This window comes from Artemia franciscana, unplaced genomic scaffold, assembly GCF_032884065.1.
Source record: "Artemia franciscana unplaced genomic scaffold, ASM3288406v1 PGA_scaffold_36, whole genome shotgun sequence".
Classification (NCBI taxonomy): domain Eukaryota; kingdom Metazoa; phylum Arthropoda; class Branchiopoda; order Anostraca; family Artemiidae; genus Artemia; species Artemia franciscana.
Window position 1 is genome coordinate 1,047,871 of NW_027062672.1, and position 21,652 is coordinate 1,069,522.

The 21,652-nt window shown below is 35.8% G+C and overlaps 1 protein-coding gene across 2 annotated transcripts in view; it reads right to left on the reverse strand.

Moving 5' to 3' along the window:
* Nucleotides 1–485: 485 nt before the first annotated feature.
* The window catches only part of LOC136041752 (BMP and activin membrane-bound inhibitor homolog), a 55,714-nt gene continuing 34,547 nt past the window's right edge, over nt 486–21,652 (reverse strand). The window contains exon 5 of one of the 2 annotated variants that reach the window (XM_065726508.1): nt 486–600. In XM_065726508.1, coding sequence (XP_065582580.1) covers nt 572–600 — 29 coding nt within the window. In that variant the 3' untranslated portion in view covers nt 486–571. Of the gene's footprint in view, nt 601–16,088; nt 16,277–21,652 lie in introns of those variants that run through there. The other variant, XM_065726507.1, reaches the window with a different exon arrangement.

Sequence of the window (21,652 nt, forward strand, 5' to 3'; positions counted from 1 at the left end):
TCAAGTAATCATGTCCAAAATCAAGCAAAGTTAACATTAATGTAATGTGAGCCGTTGTACAACTACAAGCCAAAGCACCTTAAATCTAATAAAATATTCCTCAGGTGAACATCTCAGATCAGGGCGCCTCAGAGAAATACACACTTGCCAATACGGGTTTCGACGCTTTCAATTCCTGACCCTAGGAGGTGAAGCACTTTCTCGAGTAGAATCATAATTCTGCGCTACTGTTTGTTCAAATTTGAGACAAATGAGCTCATATTCGAGACGCAAGGTTCAAGTTTAGCACAGATGGTGAAAATAGCGATACTGGGGTGGGGGTATGCTAATGAGACTGACGGACAACATTTGCGACTCTGTTTTTCTACCCCGTTGTTTCGCTGATTCAAGAGGTTTTGAGAATTATTTGTAAAAAACGAAGTTACTTTATGCTTCAAGTAAATTTAAACCTACTACAATCTAAAAAAGGTTTTAGCCACTGAGACTGTATTTCATATTTTTTATTTTGCTAATTGTCTTCACAAAATGTTTTGGGTTTCGGATGTTTGTCTGTCTGCTTTCATAAGCTGGTTCATTTCGGATGGCTTCCTTCGCACCGACCTGAAATAGAGTATATTTATTATAAGATAAATTCATTATTAGAATACACTGTTCTGAAACTGGTGAAGCAGAATATGTTTCGTAATTAGTGTTCGGAAATTATTCAAGTTTGCACGTGCTATCCCCCCTCCCCCAAAAAATGGAATACCTACGTATTACGTCATTGCTAGCTGCCAAAAAAAATTTACTTTTCGGCTCCCCTTCTAAGGCCAAAGGAAACCAGGACGCCATCGGACGGAATGAGAAGAGTACATAAAAAAATGAAGAAACTGAGGACCTTATGAGAGGGAGTAAAAAAGGAAGTTCGGAATAGATTTGGTTGTAGAATAAGCTTGCGCTGATACATTGGCAACAGGTGGGTCAGTGCTGTTATTTGTTGCTAGTAGTAGTAACAACCCCTGTTGCAAACTTTCTATTGCAGGAATATTGGGTGGGTTTATTAGGATAATTTTAGTCAAACTAAAATTCAGGAAAATCACCTACAGGAAAATGTCATGGAACGTTTAGTTTTGTTAAATCTGTTTTGCAAGGATAGTTCATGCAATCGTCACGTAGGCTTAGCACTTTGGATGTTAATTTTTCCCCATTTACGTATGAAAATAATCTGCAGTATATATATATATATATATATATATATATATATATATATATATATATATATATATATATATATATATATATATATATATATATATATATATATATATATATATGTACATGAATGAGATTATTTTCCATTTTTAAACTCGAGTTAACAATCAGGAGCAATAAAAAAAATCTGATGAAATGCAACAAAAAATATACAATAAAAAATTCCAACAAATTGACTAAAGCAAAACAAATATATTACACTTAAAGAAAATATCACGTAAAAGTCATGGTTCTGGTTAAGCAAACTTTTAAATTTATTCTGCATTTGAATAATTGCGATGAGACGGTGAGTAGGTCCCTATTTTGCTGTTAATCTAGAATTTCTGGCCGCAGGTGGGACGTTAAAAAAGGGCTTATAATACCTCTAATAACAAAAGGGGGAGTCCTTTTATCTCCTTCCGGTAGGAAACTGTAAACCTTCTGTAAACTGTGGAGGACTTTATCTGCAAAGTGCTGAGCAAGGGCCAAACTAGTCAATTTGACTCAAACAGAAGGCCCGGATAAGTAACAGTACTAGGAGTGATACAAACTTGATTGCCAAGCCGATGACAATCAGAATAGTAGAAGGCTATGTCAGAATAGTTAAATTAGTATAGCGAATATTAATTATGGTTACTTAGTTTGTTTACACCGGCATTTTTCGGAGATTTTCTTAACTAATAAAATATGTAAAATGTGCATCACATTTAAGTAAATATTTCAAATTCTCAAAGAAAACGTATGCTTTCACAACATGCTGCCTTGAAACCAATGGCTGTAAGAAGGAAAATCCCATTTGTTCACAAAAAAATGGTACATTAATTCATATATTTTTATATAAAATATCATCAGATGACACGTAATGTCCAGATGTCAAATGCCCTAATACGCATTATAATTGTTGATTAAAACATAAAAATATAAGTGTTGATCCTTTAACGCTAATTAATGATTTAATTGTCACTAGATTGTTATTTGTTTCCATTTTTCCTAATCTGATGATGATTGTGGAGAAGGTAATGCTCTAAAGGTGCTAATTAACCGTATTTGCAAATATTTAATATGAAGTTAGATACTTGTTAATTACACAAAACACTCAAGAATTACGGTTAGGCTAGATCTCAGAAAACTGGCGTCATTGCCACAAAGACAAGTGATTGGTGATATAATGCATTGGACTTAGGGCTATATATTTGCACATTAGAGGGTGGGATTAGGTTAGGGGCGCTGTCCAAATACTTTACCCCCCCTACTAATGTGGAAATATATAGCCCAAACCATATTATTATATAAAGTAAAGGTTATATTTCATTAGGATTAACCTAACTTCACTTCTTGGGTGTGTTTCCTTTAATTAAAATGTTTTGATGAGTTTTGTGTAAAATATAAAAAATATGAGTGCTGATACTTTAATGCTGATTAATGATTTAATTGTCACTAGGTTGGTCATTTATCTCTATTTTCCCTAATGTGATTATGATTCGAGAGAAGGTAATGCACTAAATATCCTAATTAACCGTATTTATAAAAAATTACTACATCGATCGTTTCAGGTTTTAATTCGCTCTCATTTGAAAAAATAATGTCTTGGGACAGCACAATGATGGTAAGCTCATTGTGTAAGTCATTGGTAAGCTTCATGGTAAGCTCACTGGTAAGCCACCGCATGGTGGCTGCAGTTGAAACCTTTCTGTCGCAAGACCTCTCTTGAGGACTGTGACCCTTGACTTAGATATAGCCCAGAAACTGACTGATTTGTGCTTTGTTGGTCCCAGAAAGTTTTGGGCTGCTACGACTAGATTCGCCCTCCCCTAGATTTTATTTTCTCCCTCTAGATTTTAAAAACACCATTTTTAGGTATTTTCATTAAAAATACCTTTCTCATGTTTTTTTAATTGCAAAAGCAACAAAAGTGCCTACCCATAAATTTTGAAAATATATTTTGCTATTCTCCCCCCTCCCCTTCATATTCTTGCTGATTGATGCTACTGGATGGACGAACATGACGACGTGTTAGTAGTAGTGTGTTTTTCTGACGTTTAGGGTCCTTACGTGTCTTGTCTTAAGATGCATATGCCAAGAATTGCGAAAATGGATACTAGACAAATTCCAGCCAAAAGAACTCCATATACAACCGGATTGGTGATGATGGCAAGAGGCTCGAGTGATGACTGACTCTCCTTGAGCTTCAAAATTGACTCAATCAATGACTGATTTAGTACTAGAAAAATGACAAAACTTTAGGTTAAAAGCAACATGGAATGATTAACTTGTCATGTCATACACAATTGCTTCAGGTTTAGTACCTATTCCCCAGTTCTTTCAATTACCCTCCCCCGTGTCATCACCTGTTTTATTGCATATATTTTTTGCCAGACTTTTCAAATAAAATGGATGATCGTGTGACCATTGGAGAAGAGCTCATAGCTGATGATAATGCCAAGACGCTCGATCCCGGTTTGAAACTCATTCGGCTTCAAGATCGATTCGTTCAACGACTCATTTGGAAAAAATTTTAACGACAAGTTTTAGGCTAAAAATAACTTTACATCGTATTAACTGATTATAGGGTATACTATCGCGCTTAGGCTAAGTAAAAAAAGGATGCTCCTTCATTGTTTTATATTCTCATCTTATAGGACAGGTGACATAATAGTTTATTGATAAACGAATGCCACAAGCAAAAAAAAAACTAATATGAAAATAATACATGCATCAAAGGCGTAACTTGAATAAAAATGAGTGAGATAACAATCAAACAGTAATTTATAATTAGAAAATAGAAAATTATGGCTCTAATTCTGGTAATTATCTCCCTTTTTTATCTCAGTAAAGCTATTAGCTTATAGCTTTACTGAGTAAAGCTATACTGTTTTGAACATTGTTTTTACAGTCTTTTTTGTACTAAATTGTTTTTTTTTGTCACAAAGACTAAATTATCTTTTTTTTATTCGGTGTGTTTCCATTATAAACTTTAGTTTTATATTATTACGGCGAAGATAATACTTTATTGATAAACATTTGTTTAGAGGGAAAACAATGAAACCAAATTCGCGTTCACGAAAACTTGAAAACAAAAACTAGAGCTCAGACTAAGCCACAAACGAGCAAAAGAAACAAGTTAATAACAAGTGACAACATAAGAACTGAAGATAAATGAAACTAATTTGAAAAAACTAAAAAAAGAGACGAAGAGGCCGAATTTACATCAGGACAAATATCAAGACTACTTAGCCAGAGAATGTTGGGAGAGGGCTTGTTTGGTCTTAATTTCTTAATTTTTGCCTCATTTCAAGTAATAAAAGTGTAATCAAGTAATCAGTCTGTGGCTCAGACTGAGCCACAAAGGAGCAAAAAAAAAAAGAAAAAAGAAGGACGTCATTTAGTCCTTCTAAAGGATATTTAGAAGGACGTCATGACTCAGAGCTTATAAATACCTAATTTTTTCCAATTTTTCCTCTCCCTTTAGCCCCCCAGATGGTCAAATCTGCTAAAACGACTTTATCAAGTCAATTTGTGCAGCTCCCTGACACTCCTACCAATTTTCATCGTCCTTGCACGTCCAGAAGCACCAAACTCGCCAAATCACTGAACCCCTCCCCCCAACTCCCCCAAAGAGAGCGAATCTAGTACGGTTCCGTCAATCACGTACCAAGGACATTTGCTTATTCTATCCACCTAGCTTCATTCTGAATCCTCCACTCCAAGTGTTTTCCAAAATTTCCCCCTCCAACTCCCCCCAATGTCAAAAGATCTGGTCGGGATTTGAAATAAGAGCTCTGAGACATGAATTCCTTCTAAATATCAAATTTCATTAGGATCCGATCGCCTATTCGTAAAAGAAAAATACCCCAATTTTCACGTTTTCCACGAATTCCGGTTTCCCCCTCCAACTCCCCCCAATGTCACAGGATCTGGTTGGAATTTAAAATTAGAGCTTTAAAGCGCAAGACACATCTAAATATCAAATTTCATTAAGATCTGTTCATCCTTTCGTAAGTTACAAATACCTCAATTTTCAAAATTACCCCCCCCCCCCCAACTCCACCAAAGAAGGCATATCCGGTCCGATTATGTCAGTCACGTGTCTTAGACAGGTTTTTATTCTTTCCATCCAGTTTCATCCTTATCTCACTGCTTTAAGTAAGAAAAATTGGAAAAAATTAGGTATTTATAACATACGAGTGGGTGATCGGATCTTAATGAATTTTGATATTTAGAAGGACGTCATGACTCAGAGCTCTTATTTTAAATCTTAACCGATATGAAGCCTCTTATTTTCCTTTTAAATCTATTTATTGTTTCATAGAATTTTGCTAGAGCTCATACCATATGATCTCTTGGCTCTTAGCTCTTCTTGCCTCGTCACAAGTGCCATATGAGCTCTTAGCTCTTTTTTTTTACAGGTATGACTACACTTTGGCTTGGCTATACGCTTTAATAATATTTTTAACCCAATATACAAAACAAGACAAAAGTGAAGTAATGAATTGCAAAAGGAAAGAGAGCAAAATAAAGCAAAAAAAAAAACAAAAACGTGGGATAAGACAAAGAAAAGGCTGAAACTTTGAAATACCAGACTCGAACAACTCTTCATGCAACAGGGCCAGTTTTTGCAGTTATATCTGAAACATTAAAATTCTGCAGATTTTTTCTATTCTTATACTGTGGTGGCAATTAAATTGAAAATCTTATATACCGAAAATACACTGAGCGGAGAGCTAAGTTTTTTTTCAGTTTTGCTTTTGCAGGGAGTGTGTTGATTTTCGACGGTCGAATTATTTTTCTTCCGTTATTTTATTTTAATTTTCAACCACTCGTTTTATTGCTTGAAATGAGGCAAAAATTCAGAAATTAAGACAAAACAAGCCCTCTCCAAACATTCTCTGTCTAAGTAATCTTGATGTTTGTCCTGATGTAAATTTCGGACAAATTTTTTGTTTTTTTTTTTGCTCCTTTGTGGCTCAGTCTGAGCCACAGACTGATTACTTGATTACACTTTTATTAATTGAAATGAGGCAAAAATTAAGAAATTAAGACCAAACAAGCCCTCTCCCAACATTCTCTGGCTAAGTAGTCTTGATATTTGTCCTGATGTAAATTCGGCCTCTTCGTCTCTTTTTTTAGTTTTTTCAAATTAGTTTCATTTATCTTCAGTTCTTATGTTGTCACTTGTTATTAACTTGTTTCTTTTGCTCCCTAGTGGCTCAGTCTGAGCTCTAGTTTTTGTTTTCAAGTTTTCGTGAACGCGAATTGGGTTTCATTGCTTTCCCTCGAAAAAGACGTTTATCAATAAAGTACTATCTTTGCCGTAATAATATAAAACTAAAGTTTATAATGGAAACACACCGAATAAAAAAAAGATAATTTAGTCTTTGTGACAAAAAAAAACAATTTAGTACAAAAAAGACTGTAAAAACAATGTTCAAAACAGTATAGCTTTACTCAGTAAAGCTATAAGCTAATAGCTTTACTGAGATAAAAAAGGGAGATAATTACCAGAATTAGAGCCATAATTTTCTATTTTCTAATTATAAATTACTGTTTGATTGTTATCTCACTCATTTTTATTCAAGTTACGCCTTTGATGCATGTATTATTTTCATATTAGTTTTTTTTTGCTTGTGGCATTCGTTTATCAATAAACTATTATGTCACCTGTCCTATAAGATGAGAATATAAAACAATGAAGGAGCATCCTTTTTTTACTTAGCCTAAGCGCGATAGTATACCCTATAATCAGTTAATACGATGTAAAGTTATTTTTAGCCTAAAACTTGTGGTTAAAATTTTTTCCAAATGAGTCGTTGAACGAATCGATCTTGAAGCCGAATGAGTTTCAAACCGGGATCGAGCGTCTTGGCATTATCATCAGCTATGAGCTCTTCTCCAATGGTCACACGATCATCCATTTTATTTGAAAAGTCTGGCAAAAAAATGCAATAAAACAGGGGATGACACGGGGGATGACACGGGGGAGGGTAATTGAAAGAACTGGGGAATAGGTACTAAACCTGAAGCAATTGTGTATGACATGACAAGTTAATCATTCCAAGTTGCTTTTAACCTAAAGTTTTGTCATTTTTCTAGTACTAAATCAGTCATTGATTGAGTCAATTTTGAAACTCAAGGAGAGTCAGTCATCACTCGAGCCTCTTGCCATCATCACCAATCCGGTTGTATATGGAGTTCTTTTGGCTGGAATTTGTCTAGTATCCATTTTCGCAATTCTTGGCATATGCATCTTAAGACAAGACACGTAAGGACCCTAAACGTCAGAAAAACACACTACTACTAACACGTCGTCATGTTCGTCCATCCAGTAGCATCAATCAGCAAGAATATGAAGGGGAGGGGGGAGAATAGCAAAATATATTTTCAAAATTTATGGGTAGGCACTTTTGTTGCTTTTGCAATTAAAAAAACGAGAAAGGTATTTTTAATGAAAATACCTAAAAATGGTGTTTTTAAAATCTAGAGGGAGAAAATAAAATCTAGGGGAGGGCGAATCTAGTCGTAGCAGCCCAAAACTTTCTGGGACCAACAAAGCACAAATCAGTCAGTTTCTGGGCTATATCTAAGTCAAGGGTCACACTCCTCAAGAGAGGTCTTGCGACAGAAAGGTTTCAACTGCAGCCACCATGCGGTGGCTTACCAATGAGCTTACCATGAAGCTTACCAATGACTTACACAATGAGCTTACCATCATTGTGCTGTCCCAAGACATTATTTTTTCAAATGAGAGCGAATTAAAACCTGAAACGATCGATGTAGTAATTTTTTATAAATACGGTTAATTAGGATATTTAGTGCATTACCTTCTCTCGAATCATAATCACATTAGGGAAAATAGAGATAAATGACCAACCTAGTGACAATTAAATCATTAATCAGCATTAAAGTATCGGCACTCATATTTTTTTATATTTTACACAAAACTCATCAAAACATTTTAATTAAAGGAAACACACCCAAGAAGTGAAGTTAGGTTAATCCTAATGAAATATAACCTTTACTTTATATAACAATATGGTTTGGGCTATATATTTCCACATTAGTAGGGGGGATAAAGTATTTGGACAGCGCCCCTAACCTAATCCCACCCTCTAATGTGCAAATATATAGCCCTAAGTCCAATGCATTATATCACCAATCACTTGTCTTTGTGTCAATGACGCCAGTTTTCTGAGATCTAGCCTAAACGTAATTCTTAAGTGTTTTGTGTAATAAACAAGTATCTAACTTCATATTAAATATTTGCAAATACGGTTAATTAGCATTTTTAGAGCATTACCTTCTCCACAATCATCATCAGATTAGGAAAAATGGAAACAAATAACAATCTAGTGACAATTAAATCTTTAATTAGCGTTAAAGGATCAACACTTATATTTTTATGTTTTAATCAACAATTATAATGCGTATTATGGCATTTGACATCTGGACATTACGTGTCATCTGATGATATTTTATATAAAAATATATGAATTAATGTACCATTTTTTTGTGAACAAATGGGATTTTCCTTCTTACAGCCATTGGTTTCAAGTATGCATCGGCACTGTTTCTGTTTTCTGTTTCTGTTTCTGTTTTTTCTTGCCTGTTTCTGCCTGTTTCTGTTTCTGTTTTTACAAAAAACAGAACAGAAAACAGAAACAGGCTACCTGTTTTTGTTTTACCTGTTTCTGTTTCTGTTCTGTTTTTTTTTTTCATCTGTTTTTTTCCGTTTCTGTTTTTTTTTATCTGTTTTCTGTTTTTTTTTCTGTTTTTTTTTTTTCAAATACCGCGCTATCTAGCGGACATGATACCGAAACGCATGATACCTACTCGTACCTACCGTACCGAAACGCACATCTAGCGGGCATGATACCATGATACCGTTGATTTTTGAATTTCAACAAAAAGGGAATAGTTGTGGGAAAAGTCAAAGTCATGGCCAATTGTAGAAAAAAGCTAAGACCGATTGTCCAATTAAGTGGGCAACCCAGTCAAGGTTAATTTTACCCCTTTGATTGCCGTTGTGACTGTCCCCCTTTTATGCTACACCTCTCCGTGCATGCATGTCCCTTGACAATGCCGAAATAGAGTCAACCCGTTGACTACGGGTTGACTACTTGAAAATTTTCCTCTCATGCATGTCACTCCACAATGCTCAACTAGAGTGAACCTCTCATGCTAATTCACGGCGGGGTAAATCTGAGCGAAAGAGAGAGATAGAGAAAGAGAGAGAAGCTTGAACGCTATACAGTGGACATGGGCTAGATGGGAACCCCATATGACAATGTCTCTACTGTTGGTATTAAATAAAAAAAACTAGTTTTTTTAACTGAAAGTAAGGAGCGACATTAAAACTTAAAACGAACAGAAATTACTCCGTATATGAAATGGGTTGTCCCCTCCGCAGTCCCTCGCTCTTTACGCTAAAGTTTGACTCTTTGCCACAATTCTACTTTTTAAAACAATTAAAAACTTTAGCGTAAAGAGCGTGGGACTGCGGAGGGGACAACCCATTTCATATACGGAGTAATTTCTGTTCATTTTAAGTTTTAATGTCGCTCCTTACTTTCAGTTAAAAAAACTAGTTTTTTTTATTTAATTTCTGAACGTTTTTGAATTAATGCATGTTTGATTTTGGCTTTCCGCACATAAATTATTGAAATGAAATTAGTATATTAATTTTTTTTGGCTAAATGGCTTTCTCTTAGTTTTGATCAGACGATTTTGAGAAATAAGGGGTGGGGAAGGAGGCCTAGCTGCCCTCCAATTTTTCGGTTACTTAAAAAGGCTACTAGAACTTTTAATATTCAACGAACGCTTTTATTAGTAAAAAATATACGTAACTTAAGAATTAACTTACGTAACAAACTTTTATATTCTTATACTTTTATTATGTGTACGAGGGGGTTTGTACCCTCGTTAATACCTTGCTCTTTACACTAAATCGTAAGTTTTGTCCCAATTCTTTAAGAATGACCCCTGAATCAAATAGGCCGAAGAATAAATAGTTGAAATCACTAAAAATATTTTAGCATAAAGAGCGAGGTATTTATCTCCTCCTAAATACCTCGCTCTTTATGCTAAAGTAATTTTAGAACCCCTCATATGCGTAATAATCTCTGTTTGTTTTAAATTTCAATGCTATTCCTTACTTTCATTTGAAAAAAACGTTTTCATGTTTATTTTTCATTGTTTTTTTTATAGTAGTGCTAGAAAATCCTGCGCCCTTTTCATTGAATTTTTCTTCCCCCGTGACATATTCCTCAAAGGAAAGATCCTCCCACAAGGCCCTCTCCCATCAACCCCACCCCCTCAAACCAAAAAAAAAACATGAAAACGTCTGAACACTTCCCAATAACCATTACTATATGTAAACACTAGTCAAAGTTTGTAACTTGCAGCCCCTCCCTCAGGGATTGTGGGGGAGTAAGTCATTCCCAAAGACATAGTTATTATGGTTTTCGACTATGCTGAACAAAATGGCTATCTTAAAATTTTAATCTGTTGACTTTTGGAAAAAATGAGCATGGGAGGGGGCCTATTTGCCACCCAATTTTTTTGGTCACTTAAAAAGGGCACTGGAACTTTTCATTTCCGTTACAATGAGCCCTCTCACGACATTCTAGGACCACTTGGTCGATAAGATGACCCCTGGGAAAAAAAAACAACAAATAAACACGCACCCGTGATTTGTCCTTCTGGCAAAAAATACAAAATTCCACATTTTTTAGATAGGAGCTTGAAATTTTTGCTAGAGAGTTCTCTGATATACCGAATGCGATAGTGTGATTTTCGTTAAGATTCTATGACTGTTAGGGGATGTTTCCCCCTTTTTTCCAAAATAGGGCAAATTTTCTCAGGGCAAATAACTTTTGATGACAAAGACAAAATTAATTGAAACTTATATATTTAGAATCAGCGTAAAAATTCGATTCTTTTGATGTATCTTTTAGCATCAAAATTCCGATTTTTAGAGTTTCGTTTACTATTGAGCCGGGTCGCCCCTTTCTACAGTTCCTTACCACGAACTGTTTGAAAAGAAAATAATTCGGTATTTCGGGGCTTCTGACATTATTAATCCTTTGCAGAAGTTAGGCTCAAAATTGAAAAAGGATTATATTTTTTCTCTGGGCCCCTTCCACCTATTAGTTCGTTTATTTTCCCGTTAGTTTTCACCTGTTTTCGCTTTATAGTAGTGTTATCTCTTAGCAGTTCTTTCGCTAGTTGAGTTATGGTTGTGGTATATATGTTTTATCACTCGTATAGTTGTGTTATTTTCAAATTATACTCCATAATAGAGAGGCTCCGAACACCCAGCATTGTATATTAAGCTCTTAATTTGACGTTTTTTTCTAACGTGACCAGATTCGTCCTGCGCCCTTTTCATTGAATTTTTTCCCCCATGGCATATTTCTCCAAGGAAAGATCCTCCCACATAGCCCCCTCCCTCAACCCTACCCCCAAAACCAAAAAAATACCTCTGAAAACGTCTGTACACTTCCCAATAACCATTATTATATGTAAACACTGGTTGAAGTTTGTAACTTGCAACCCCTCCCCCAGGGACTGTGGGGGAGTAAGTCTTCCCCAAAAACATAGTTATTATGATTTTCGACTATGCTAAACAAAATGGCTATCTCAAAATTTTGATCCGTTGACTTTGGGAAAAAAATGGGCGTGGGAGGGGGCCTAGATGCCCTCCAATTTTTTTGGTCACTTAAAAAGGGCACTAGAACTTTTCATTTCCGTTAGAATGAGCCCTCTTGTGACGTTCTAGGACCACTTGGTCGATACGATGACCCCTGGGAAAAAAAAAAACAAACAAAAAAACAAACAAATAAACACGCACCCGTGATTTGTCTTCTGGCAAAAAATGCAAAATTCCACATTTTCTTAGATAGGAGCTTGAAACTTCTACAATAGGGTTCTCTGATACGCTGAATCTGATGGTGTCATTTTCGTTAAGATGCTACGACTTTTAGGGGGTGTTTCCCCCTATTTTCCTAAATAAGGCAAATTTTCTCAGGCTCGTAACTTTTAATGGATAAGACTAAACTTGATGAAACTTATATATTTAAAATCAGCATTAAAATGCGATTCTTTTGATGTAGCTATTGATATCAAAACTCAATTTTTTAGAGTTTTGGTTACTATTGAGCCGGATCGCTCCTTACTACAGTTCGTTACCACGAACTGTTTGATATGTGTAGCGGATGGCTATTACCGCTTGAGCAACGGTCTAACCATTGACGGCTTTAAGGATTCGTGCTTTAAGCGGCAAACATGGGCTCAATGAAACCCTATATAAAAGAGGAATATAGCGTTGGTATTTACTTAGAGCAATGGGTTACCGCTAGAACAGCGGTCCAACAAGCCACGGCTTGAAGGCATCCGTACTTTAAGCGGTGAACCTAGACACCTTGGTATGTGTGTAGCGGAGGGTTATTACCACTTGAGCAATGGTCTAACCATAGAGCGTTATAGAGCGTTGGCATTTGCTTAGAGCAATGGGTTACCGCTATAGCGACGGTTTAAATAGCCTCTAACTTAAGCGGTGGACATAAGCTAGATGGGATGACTCTGTGTCTGTCTGGTATATATTAGCAAGCAGCGGTCTAAGTAGCCTCGGCTTGAAAGCATCCGTGCTTTAAGCGGTGAATATAGTGTTGGTATATGCTTTGAGCAATGGTTTACCGCTAAAGCAACGGTCTAAGAGCAACTAGGGTAAATTGCCAATTATAAATGACATTTAAGCTTGAAAGGAATATAGCGTTGGTATCACCCGATTGGACACATTTTATGACAAATTTCGCCCCCCCCCTAAAAATACGCTAGTGTGTTGAATTACACGAAGTTGCTCATCTTTTGTATGTAACTACAAGGATTTAACAAGAAGATGTTTTCTTTCCTATTAGAAATAGAAGAAGTAAGGAAAAAACAGGAAAAACAGCTGTTAAAACAGCTGTTTTTTTTAAAAAAACAGCTGTTTTCTGTTTTTTCAAAAAACAGAATAGATTACAGAAACAGGTCACCTGTTTTTGTTTGACCTGTTTCTGTTTCTGTTCTGTTTTTTTTCTAACTGTTTTTTTCTGTTTCTGTTTTTCTCAAAAACAGAAACAGTGCCGATGCTTAGTTTCAAGGCAGCGTGTTGTGAAAGCATACGTTTTCTTTGAGAATTTGAAATATTTACTTAAATGTGATGCACATTTTACATATTTTATTAGTTAAGAAAATCTCCGAAAAATGCCGGTGTAAACAAACTAAGTAACCATAATTAATATTCGCTATACTAATTTAACTATTCTGACATAGCCTTCTACTATTCTGATTGTCATCGGCTTGGCAATCAAGTTTGTATCACTTCTAGTACTGTTACTTATCCGGGCCTTCTGTTTGAGTCAAATTGACTAGTTTGGCCCTTGCTCAGCACTTTGCAGATAAAGTCCTCCACAGTTTACAGATTCCTACCGGAAGGAGATAAAAGGACTCCCCCTTTTGTTATTAGAGGTATTATAAGCCCTTTTTTAACCTCCCACCTGCGGCCAGAAATTCTAGATTAACAGCAAAATAGGGACCTACTCACCGTCTCATCGCAATTATTCAAATGCAGAATAAATTTAGAAGTTTGCTTAATCAGAACCATGACTTTTACGTGATATTTTCTTTAAGTGTAATATATTTGTTTTGCTTTAGTCAATTTGTTGGAATTTTTTATTGTATATTTTTTGTTGCATTTCATCAGATTTTTTTATTGCTCCTGATTGTTAACTCGAGTTTAAAAATGGAAAATAATCTCATTCATGTACATATATATATATATATATATATATATATATATATATATATATATATATATATATATATATATATATATATATATATATATATATATATATATATATATATATGTACATGAATGAGATTATTTTCCATTTTTAAACTCGAGTTAACAATCAGGAGCAATAAAAAAAATCTGATGAAATGCAACAAAAAATATACAATAAAAAATTCCAACAAATTGACTAAAGCAAAACAAATATATTACACTTAAAGAAAATATCACGTAAAAGTCATGGTTCTGATTAAGCAAACTTCTAAATCTATTCTGCATTTGAATAATTGCGATGAGACGGTGAGTAGGTCCCTATTTTGCTGTTAATCTAGAATTTCTGGCCGCAGGTGGGAGGTTAAAAAAGAGCTTATAATACCTCTAATAACAAAAGGTGTAGTCCTTTTATCTCCTTCCGGTAGGAAACTGTAAACCTTCTGTAAACTGTGGAGGACTTTATGTGCAAAGGGCTGAGCAAGGGCCAAACTAGTCAATTTGACTCAAACAGAAGGCTCGGATAAGTAACAGTACTAGAAGTAATACAAACTTGATTGCCAAGCCGATGACAATCAGAATAGTAGAAGGCTATGTCAGAATAGTTAAATTAGTATAGCGAATATTAATTATGGTTACTTAGTTTGTTTACACCGGCATTTTTCGGAGATTTTCTTAACTAATAAAATTTGTAAAATGTGCATCACATTTAAGTAAATATTTCAAATTCTCAAAGAAAACGTATGCTTTCACAACACGCTGCCTTGAAACCAATGGCTGTAAGAAGGAAAATCCCATTTGTTCACAAAAAAATGGTACATTAATTCATATATTTTTATATAAAATATCATCAGATGACACGTAATGTCCAGATGTCAAATGCCCTAATACGCATTATAATTGTTGATTAAAACATAAAAATATAAGTGTTGATCCTTTAACGCTAATTAATGATTTAATTGTCACTAGATTGTTATTTGTTTCCATTTTTCCTAATCTGATGATGATTGTGGAGAAGGTAATGCTCTAAAGGTGCTAATTAACCGTATTTGCAAATATTTAATATGAAGTTAGATACTTGTTAATTACACAAAACACTCAAGAATTACGCTTAGACTAAATCTCAGAAAACTGGCGTCATTGCCACAAAGACAAGTGATTGGTGATATAATGCATTGGACTTAGGGCTATATATTTGCATATTAGAGGGTGGGATTAGGTTAAGGGCGCTGTCCAAATACTTTACCCTCCCCCCCATTAATGTGGAAATATATTGCCCAAACCATATTATTATATAAAGCAAAGGTTGTATTTCATTACGATTAACCTAACTTCACTTCTTGGGTGTGTTTCCTTTAATTAAAATGTTTTAGTGAGTTTTGTGTAAAATATAAAAAATATGAGTGCTGATACTATAATGCTGATTAATGATTTAATTGTCACTAGATTGGTCATTTATCTCTATTTTCCCTAATGTGATTATGATTCGAGAGAAGGTAATGCACTAAATATCCTAATTAACCGTATTTATAAAAAATTACTACATCGATCGTTTCAGGTTTTAATTCGCTCTCATTTGAAAAAATAATGTCTTGGGACAGCACAATGATGGTAAGCTCATTGTGTAAGTCATTGGTAAGCTTCATGGTAAGCTCACTGGTAAGCCACCGCATGGTGGCTGCAGTTGAAACCTTTCTGTCGCAAGACCTCTCTTGAGGAGTGTGACCCTTGACTTAGATATAGCCCAGAAACTGACTGCTTTGTGCTTTGTTGGTCCCAGACAGTTTTGGGCTGCTACGACTAGATTCGCCCTCCCCTAGATTTTATTTTCTCCCTCTAGAGTTTAAAAACACCATTTTTAGGTATTTTCATTAAAAATACCTTTCTCATGTTTTTTTAATTGCAAAAGCAACAAAAGTGCCTACCCATAAATTTTGAAAATATATTTTGCTATTCTCCCCCCTCCCCTTCATATTCTTGCTGATTGATGCTACTGGATGGACGAACATGACGACGTGTTAGTAGTAGTGTGTTTTTCTGACGTTTAGGGTCCTTACGTGTCTTGTCTTAAGATGCATATGCCAAGAATTGCGAAAATGGATACTAGACAAATTCCAGCCAAAAGAACTCCATATACAACCGGATTGGTGATGATGGCAAGAGGCTCGAGTGATGACTGACTCTCCTTGAGCTTCAAAATTGACTCAATCAATGACTGATTTAGTACTAGAAAAATGACAAAACTTTAGGTTAAAAGCAACTTGGAATGATTAACTTGTCATGTCATACGCAATTGCTTCAGGTTTAGTACCTATTCCCCATTTCTTTCAATTACCCTCCCCCGTGTCATCACCTGTTTTATTGCATATTTTTTTTGCCAGACTTTTCAAATAAAATGGATGATCGTGTGACCATTGGAGAAGAGCTCATAGCTGATGATAATGCCAAGACGCTCGATCCCGGTTTGAAACTCATTCGGCTTCAAGATCGATTCGTTCAACGACTCATTTGGAAAAAATTTTAACGGCAAGTTTTAGGCTAAAAATAACTTTACATCGTATTAACTGATTATAGGGTATACTATCGCGCTTAGGCTAAGTAAAAAAAGGATGCTCCTTCATTGTTTTATATTCTCATCTTATAGGACAGGTGACATAATAGTTTATTGATAAACGAATGCCACAAGCAAAAAAAAAACTAATATGAAAATAATACATGCATCAAAGGCGTAACTTGAATAAAAATGAGTGAGATAACAATCAAACAGTAATTTATAATTAGAAAATAGAAAATTATGGCTCTAATTCTGGTAATTATCTCCCTTTTTATCTCCCTTTTTTATCTCAGTAAAGCTATTAGCTTATAGCTTTACTGAGTAAAGCTATACTGTTTTGAACATTGTTTTTACAGTCTTTTTTGTACTAAATTGTTTTTTTTTGTTTTTTTTGTCACAAAGACTAAATTATTTTTTTTTTTTATTCGGTGTGTTTCCATTATAAACTTTAGTTTTATATTATTACGGCAAAGATAGTACTTTATTGATAAACGTCTTTTTCGAGGGAAAGCAATGAAACCCAATTCGCGTTCACGAAAACTTGAAAACAAAAACTAGAGCTCAGACTGAGCCACTAGGGAGCAAAAGGAACAAGTTAATAACAAGTGACAACATAAGAACTGAAGATAAATGAAACTAATTTGAAAAAACTAAAAAAACAGACGAAGAGGCCGAATTTACATCAGGACAAATATCAAGACTACTTAGCCAGAGAATGTTGGGAGAGGGCTTGTTTGGTCTTAATTTCTTAATTTTTGCCTCATTTCAAGTAATAAAAGTGTAATCAAGTAATCAGTCTGTGGCTCAGACTGAGCCACAAAGGAGCAAAAAAAAAAAAAAAAAAATTTGTCCGAAATTTACATCAGGACAAACATCAAGATTACTTAGACAGAGAATGTTGGGAGAGGGCTTGTTTTGTCTTAATTTCTGAATTTTTGCCTCATTTCAAGTAATAAAACGAGTGGTTGAAAATTAAAATAAAATAACGGAAGAAAAATAATTCGACCGTCGAAAATCAACACACTCCCTGCAAAAGCAAAACTGAAAAAAAAACTTAGCTCTCCGCTCAGTGTATTTTCGGTATATAAGATTTTCAATTTAATTGCCACCACAGTATAAGAATAGAAAAAATCTGCAGAATTTTAATGTTTCAGATATAACTGCAAAAACTGGCCCTGTTGCATGAAGAGTTGTTCGAGTCTGGTATTTCAAAGTTTCAGCCTTTTCTTTGTCTTATCCCACGTTTTTGTTTTTTTTTTGCTTTATTTTGCTCTCTTTCCTTTTGCAATTCATTACTTCACTTTTGTCTTGTTTTGTATATTGGGTTAAAAATATTATTAAAGCGTATAGCCAAGCCAAAGTGTAGTCATACCTGTAAAAAAAAGAGCTAAGAGCTCATATGGCACTTGTGACGAGGCAAGAAGAGCTAAGAGCCAAGAGATCATATGGTATGAGCTCTAGCAAAATTCTATGAAACAATAAATAGATTTAAAAGGAAAATAAGAGGCTTCATATCGGTCAAGATTTAAAATAAGAGCTCTGAGTCATGACGTCCTTCTAAATATCAAAATTCATTAAGATCCGATCACCCACTCGTATGTTATAAATACCTAATTTTTTCCAATTTTTCCTCTCCCTTTAGCCCCCCAGATGGTCAAATCTGCTAAAACGACTTTATCAAGTCAATTTGTGCAGCTCCCTGACACGCCTACCAATTTTCATCGTCCTTGCACGTCCAGAAGCACCAAACTCGCCAAATCACTGAACCCCTCCCCCCAACTCCCCCAAAGAGAGCGAATCTAGTACGGTTCCGTCAATCACGTACCAAGGACATTTGCTTATTCTATCCACCTAGCTTCATTCTGAATCCTCCACTCCAAGTGTTTTCCAAAATTTCCCCCTCCAACTCCCCCCAATGTCAAAAGATCTGGTCGGGATTTGAAATAAGAGCTCTGAGACATGAATTCCTTCTAAATATCAAATTTCATTAGGATCCGATCGCCTATTTGTAAAATAAAAAATACCCCAATTTTCACGTTTTCCACGAATTCCGGTTTCCCCCTCCAACTCCCCCCAATGTCACAGGATCTGGTTGGAATTTAAAATTAGAGCTTTAAAGCGCAAGACACATCTAAATATCAAATTTCATTAAGATCTGTTCATCCTTTCGTAAGTTACAAATACCTCAATTTTCAAAATTACCCCCCCCAACTCCACCAAAGAAGGCAGATCCGGTCCGATTATGTCAGTCACGTGTCTTAGACAGGTTTTTATTCTTTCCATCCAGTTTCATCCTTATCTCACCGTTTTAAGTATTTTCTAAGATTTCCGGTTCCCCTCAGCTGCCCCCCCCCCAATTACGCTGGATCCGGTTGAGATTTAAAATAAGAGATCTGAGTCACGGAATTCTTCTAAATAAGAAGATTCATGAAGATTCGATCACTCCTTCGTAAGTTAAAAATACATCATTTCTTCTAATTTTTCAGAATTAACTCCCCCCCCCAATAGAGCGGATCCGTTCCAATTATTTAAATCACGTATCTAAGACTTCTGCTTATTTTTCCCACCAAGTTTCATCCTGATCCCTCCAATCTAAGCGTTTTCCATGATTTTAGGTTCCTCCACCCCAAAGTCACCAGATCCGGTCGGTACTTAAAATAAGAGCTTTTTGACACTATATCCTTCTAAATATCAAATTTTATTGAGATCCGATCACCCGTTCGTAAGTTAAAAATACCTCATTTTTTCTAATTTTTCAGAATTACCCCCCCCCCCCCCCAACTACCCCAAAGAGATCGGATCCGTTCCGGTTATGTCAATCATATATCTAGGAGTTGTCCTTATTTTTAACACCAAGTTTCATCCCGATCCCTCCACTCTAAGTGTTTTCCAAGTTTTAGATTTCCCCCTCCCAACTCCCCCCCAATGTCACCAGATCCGGGATTTCAAATAAGAGCTCGGAGACACGATATCCTTCGAAATATCAAATTTCATTGAGATCCGATCACCCGTTCGTAAGTTAAAAATACCTCATTTTTTCTAATTTTTCAGAATTACCCCCCCCCCCCCCCCCAACTACCCCAAAGCCACTTGTGCTTATTTTTCTCACCAAGTTTCATCCCGATCCCTCCACTCTAAGTGTTTTCCAAGATTTTAGGTTTCTCCCCTCCAACTCCCCCCAATGTGATCAGATCCGGTTAGGATTTAAAATTAGAGCTCTGAGACACAATATCATTCGAAACATCAAATTTCATTAAGAGCTCATCACCCGCTCATAAGTTAAAAATACTTCAATTTTTCTATTTTTTTTCGAATTAACCGGTCCCCCACTCCCCCCTCCCCAGATGGTCAAATCGGGAAAACGACTATTTCTAATTTAATCTGGTCCGGTCCCTGATACGCTTGCGAAATTTCATCGTCCTAGCTTACCTGGAAGTGCCTAAAGTAGCAAAACCGGGACCGACAGACCGACAGAATTTGCGATTGCTATATGTCACTTGGTTAATATCAAGTGCCATAAAAACAATATTAGTTAAACATAGATGTTTTCATTCATTTTAGTGTCACACGTACAAAACAGATATGGAAAATTAAAATGACAAAAAATTGGTCGAGAAACCAATACCAACATTAATTTGTCCAAAAGTTTTTGTTCACTAAATCGATGTTTTTGTATATCTCCAGAGTCATAATATAGACAAAACAAGAGCTAAGAGCTCATATGGCACTTGTGACGAGGCAAGAAGAGCTAAGAGGCAAGAGCTCATGTGGTATGAGCTCTAACAAAATTCTAAGAATCAATAGATTGATTTAAAAGGAAAATCAGAGGCTTAATGCCGGTCAGGATTTAGAATAAGAGCTCTGAGTCACGATGTCCTTCTAAATAACAAAATTCATTAAGATCCGATCACCCTCTCGTAAGTTATAAATACCTCATTTTTTCCAATTTTTCCTCTCCCTTTAGCCCCCCATATGGTCGAATCTGGGAAAACGACTTAACAAGTCAATTTGTGCAGCTCCCTGACACGCCTACCAATTTCCATCGTTCTAGCACGTCCAGAAGCACCAAACTCACCAAATCACTGAATCCTCCCCCCCCAACTCCCCCAAAGAGAGCGAATCCATTACGGTTACGTCAATTAAGTATCATCACATTTACTTATTCTATCCACCAAGCTTCATCCCGATTCCTCCACTCCAAGTGTTTTTCAAGATTTCCCCCTCCAACCCCCCCAAATGTCAAAAGATCTCGTCGAGATTTGAAATAAGAGCTCTTAGACATTGATTCCTTCTAAATATCAAATTTCATTAAGATCCTATTACCTATTCTTAAGATAAAAATACCCCAATTTTCACGTTTCCCAAGAATTCCGGTTTCCCCCTCCAACTCCCTCCAATCTAAGTGTTTTCCATGATTTTAGGTCCCCCCAAACTCCCCCCAATGTCACCAGATCCGTTAAGGATTTAAAATAGGAGCTTTGAGACACGATATCCTTCTAAACATCAAATCTCATTGAAATCCGATCACCCGTTCGTAAGTTAAAAATACCTCATTTTTTCTAATTTTTCAGTATTAACCCCCCCCCCGACTACCCCAAAGAGAGCAGATCCGTTCCGGTTATGTCAATCATGTATCTAGGACTTGTGTTAATTTTTCCCATCAAGTTTCATCCCGATCCCTCCACCCTAAGTGTTTTCCAAGATTTTAGGTTTCCCCCCAATGTCATCAGATCTGGTCAGGATTTAAAATAAGAGCTCTGAGACACAATATCATTCCAAACATCAAATTTCATTAAGGTCCCATCACCTGCTCATAAGTTAAAAATACTTAAGTTTTTTCTATTTTTTCCGAATTAAGCGGCCCCCACTCCCTCCCAGATAGTCAAATCGGGAAAACGACTATTTCTAATTTAATCTGGTCCGGTCCCTGATGCGCTTGCCAAATTTCATCGTCCTAGCTTACCTGGAAGTGCCTAAAGTAGCAAAACCGGGACCGACAGACAGACCGACACAATTTGCGATCGCTATATGTCACTTGGTTAATACCA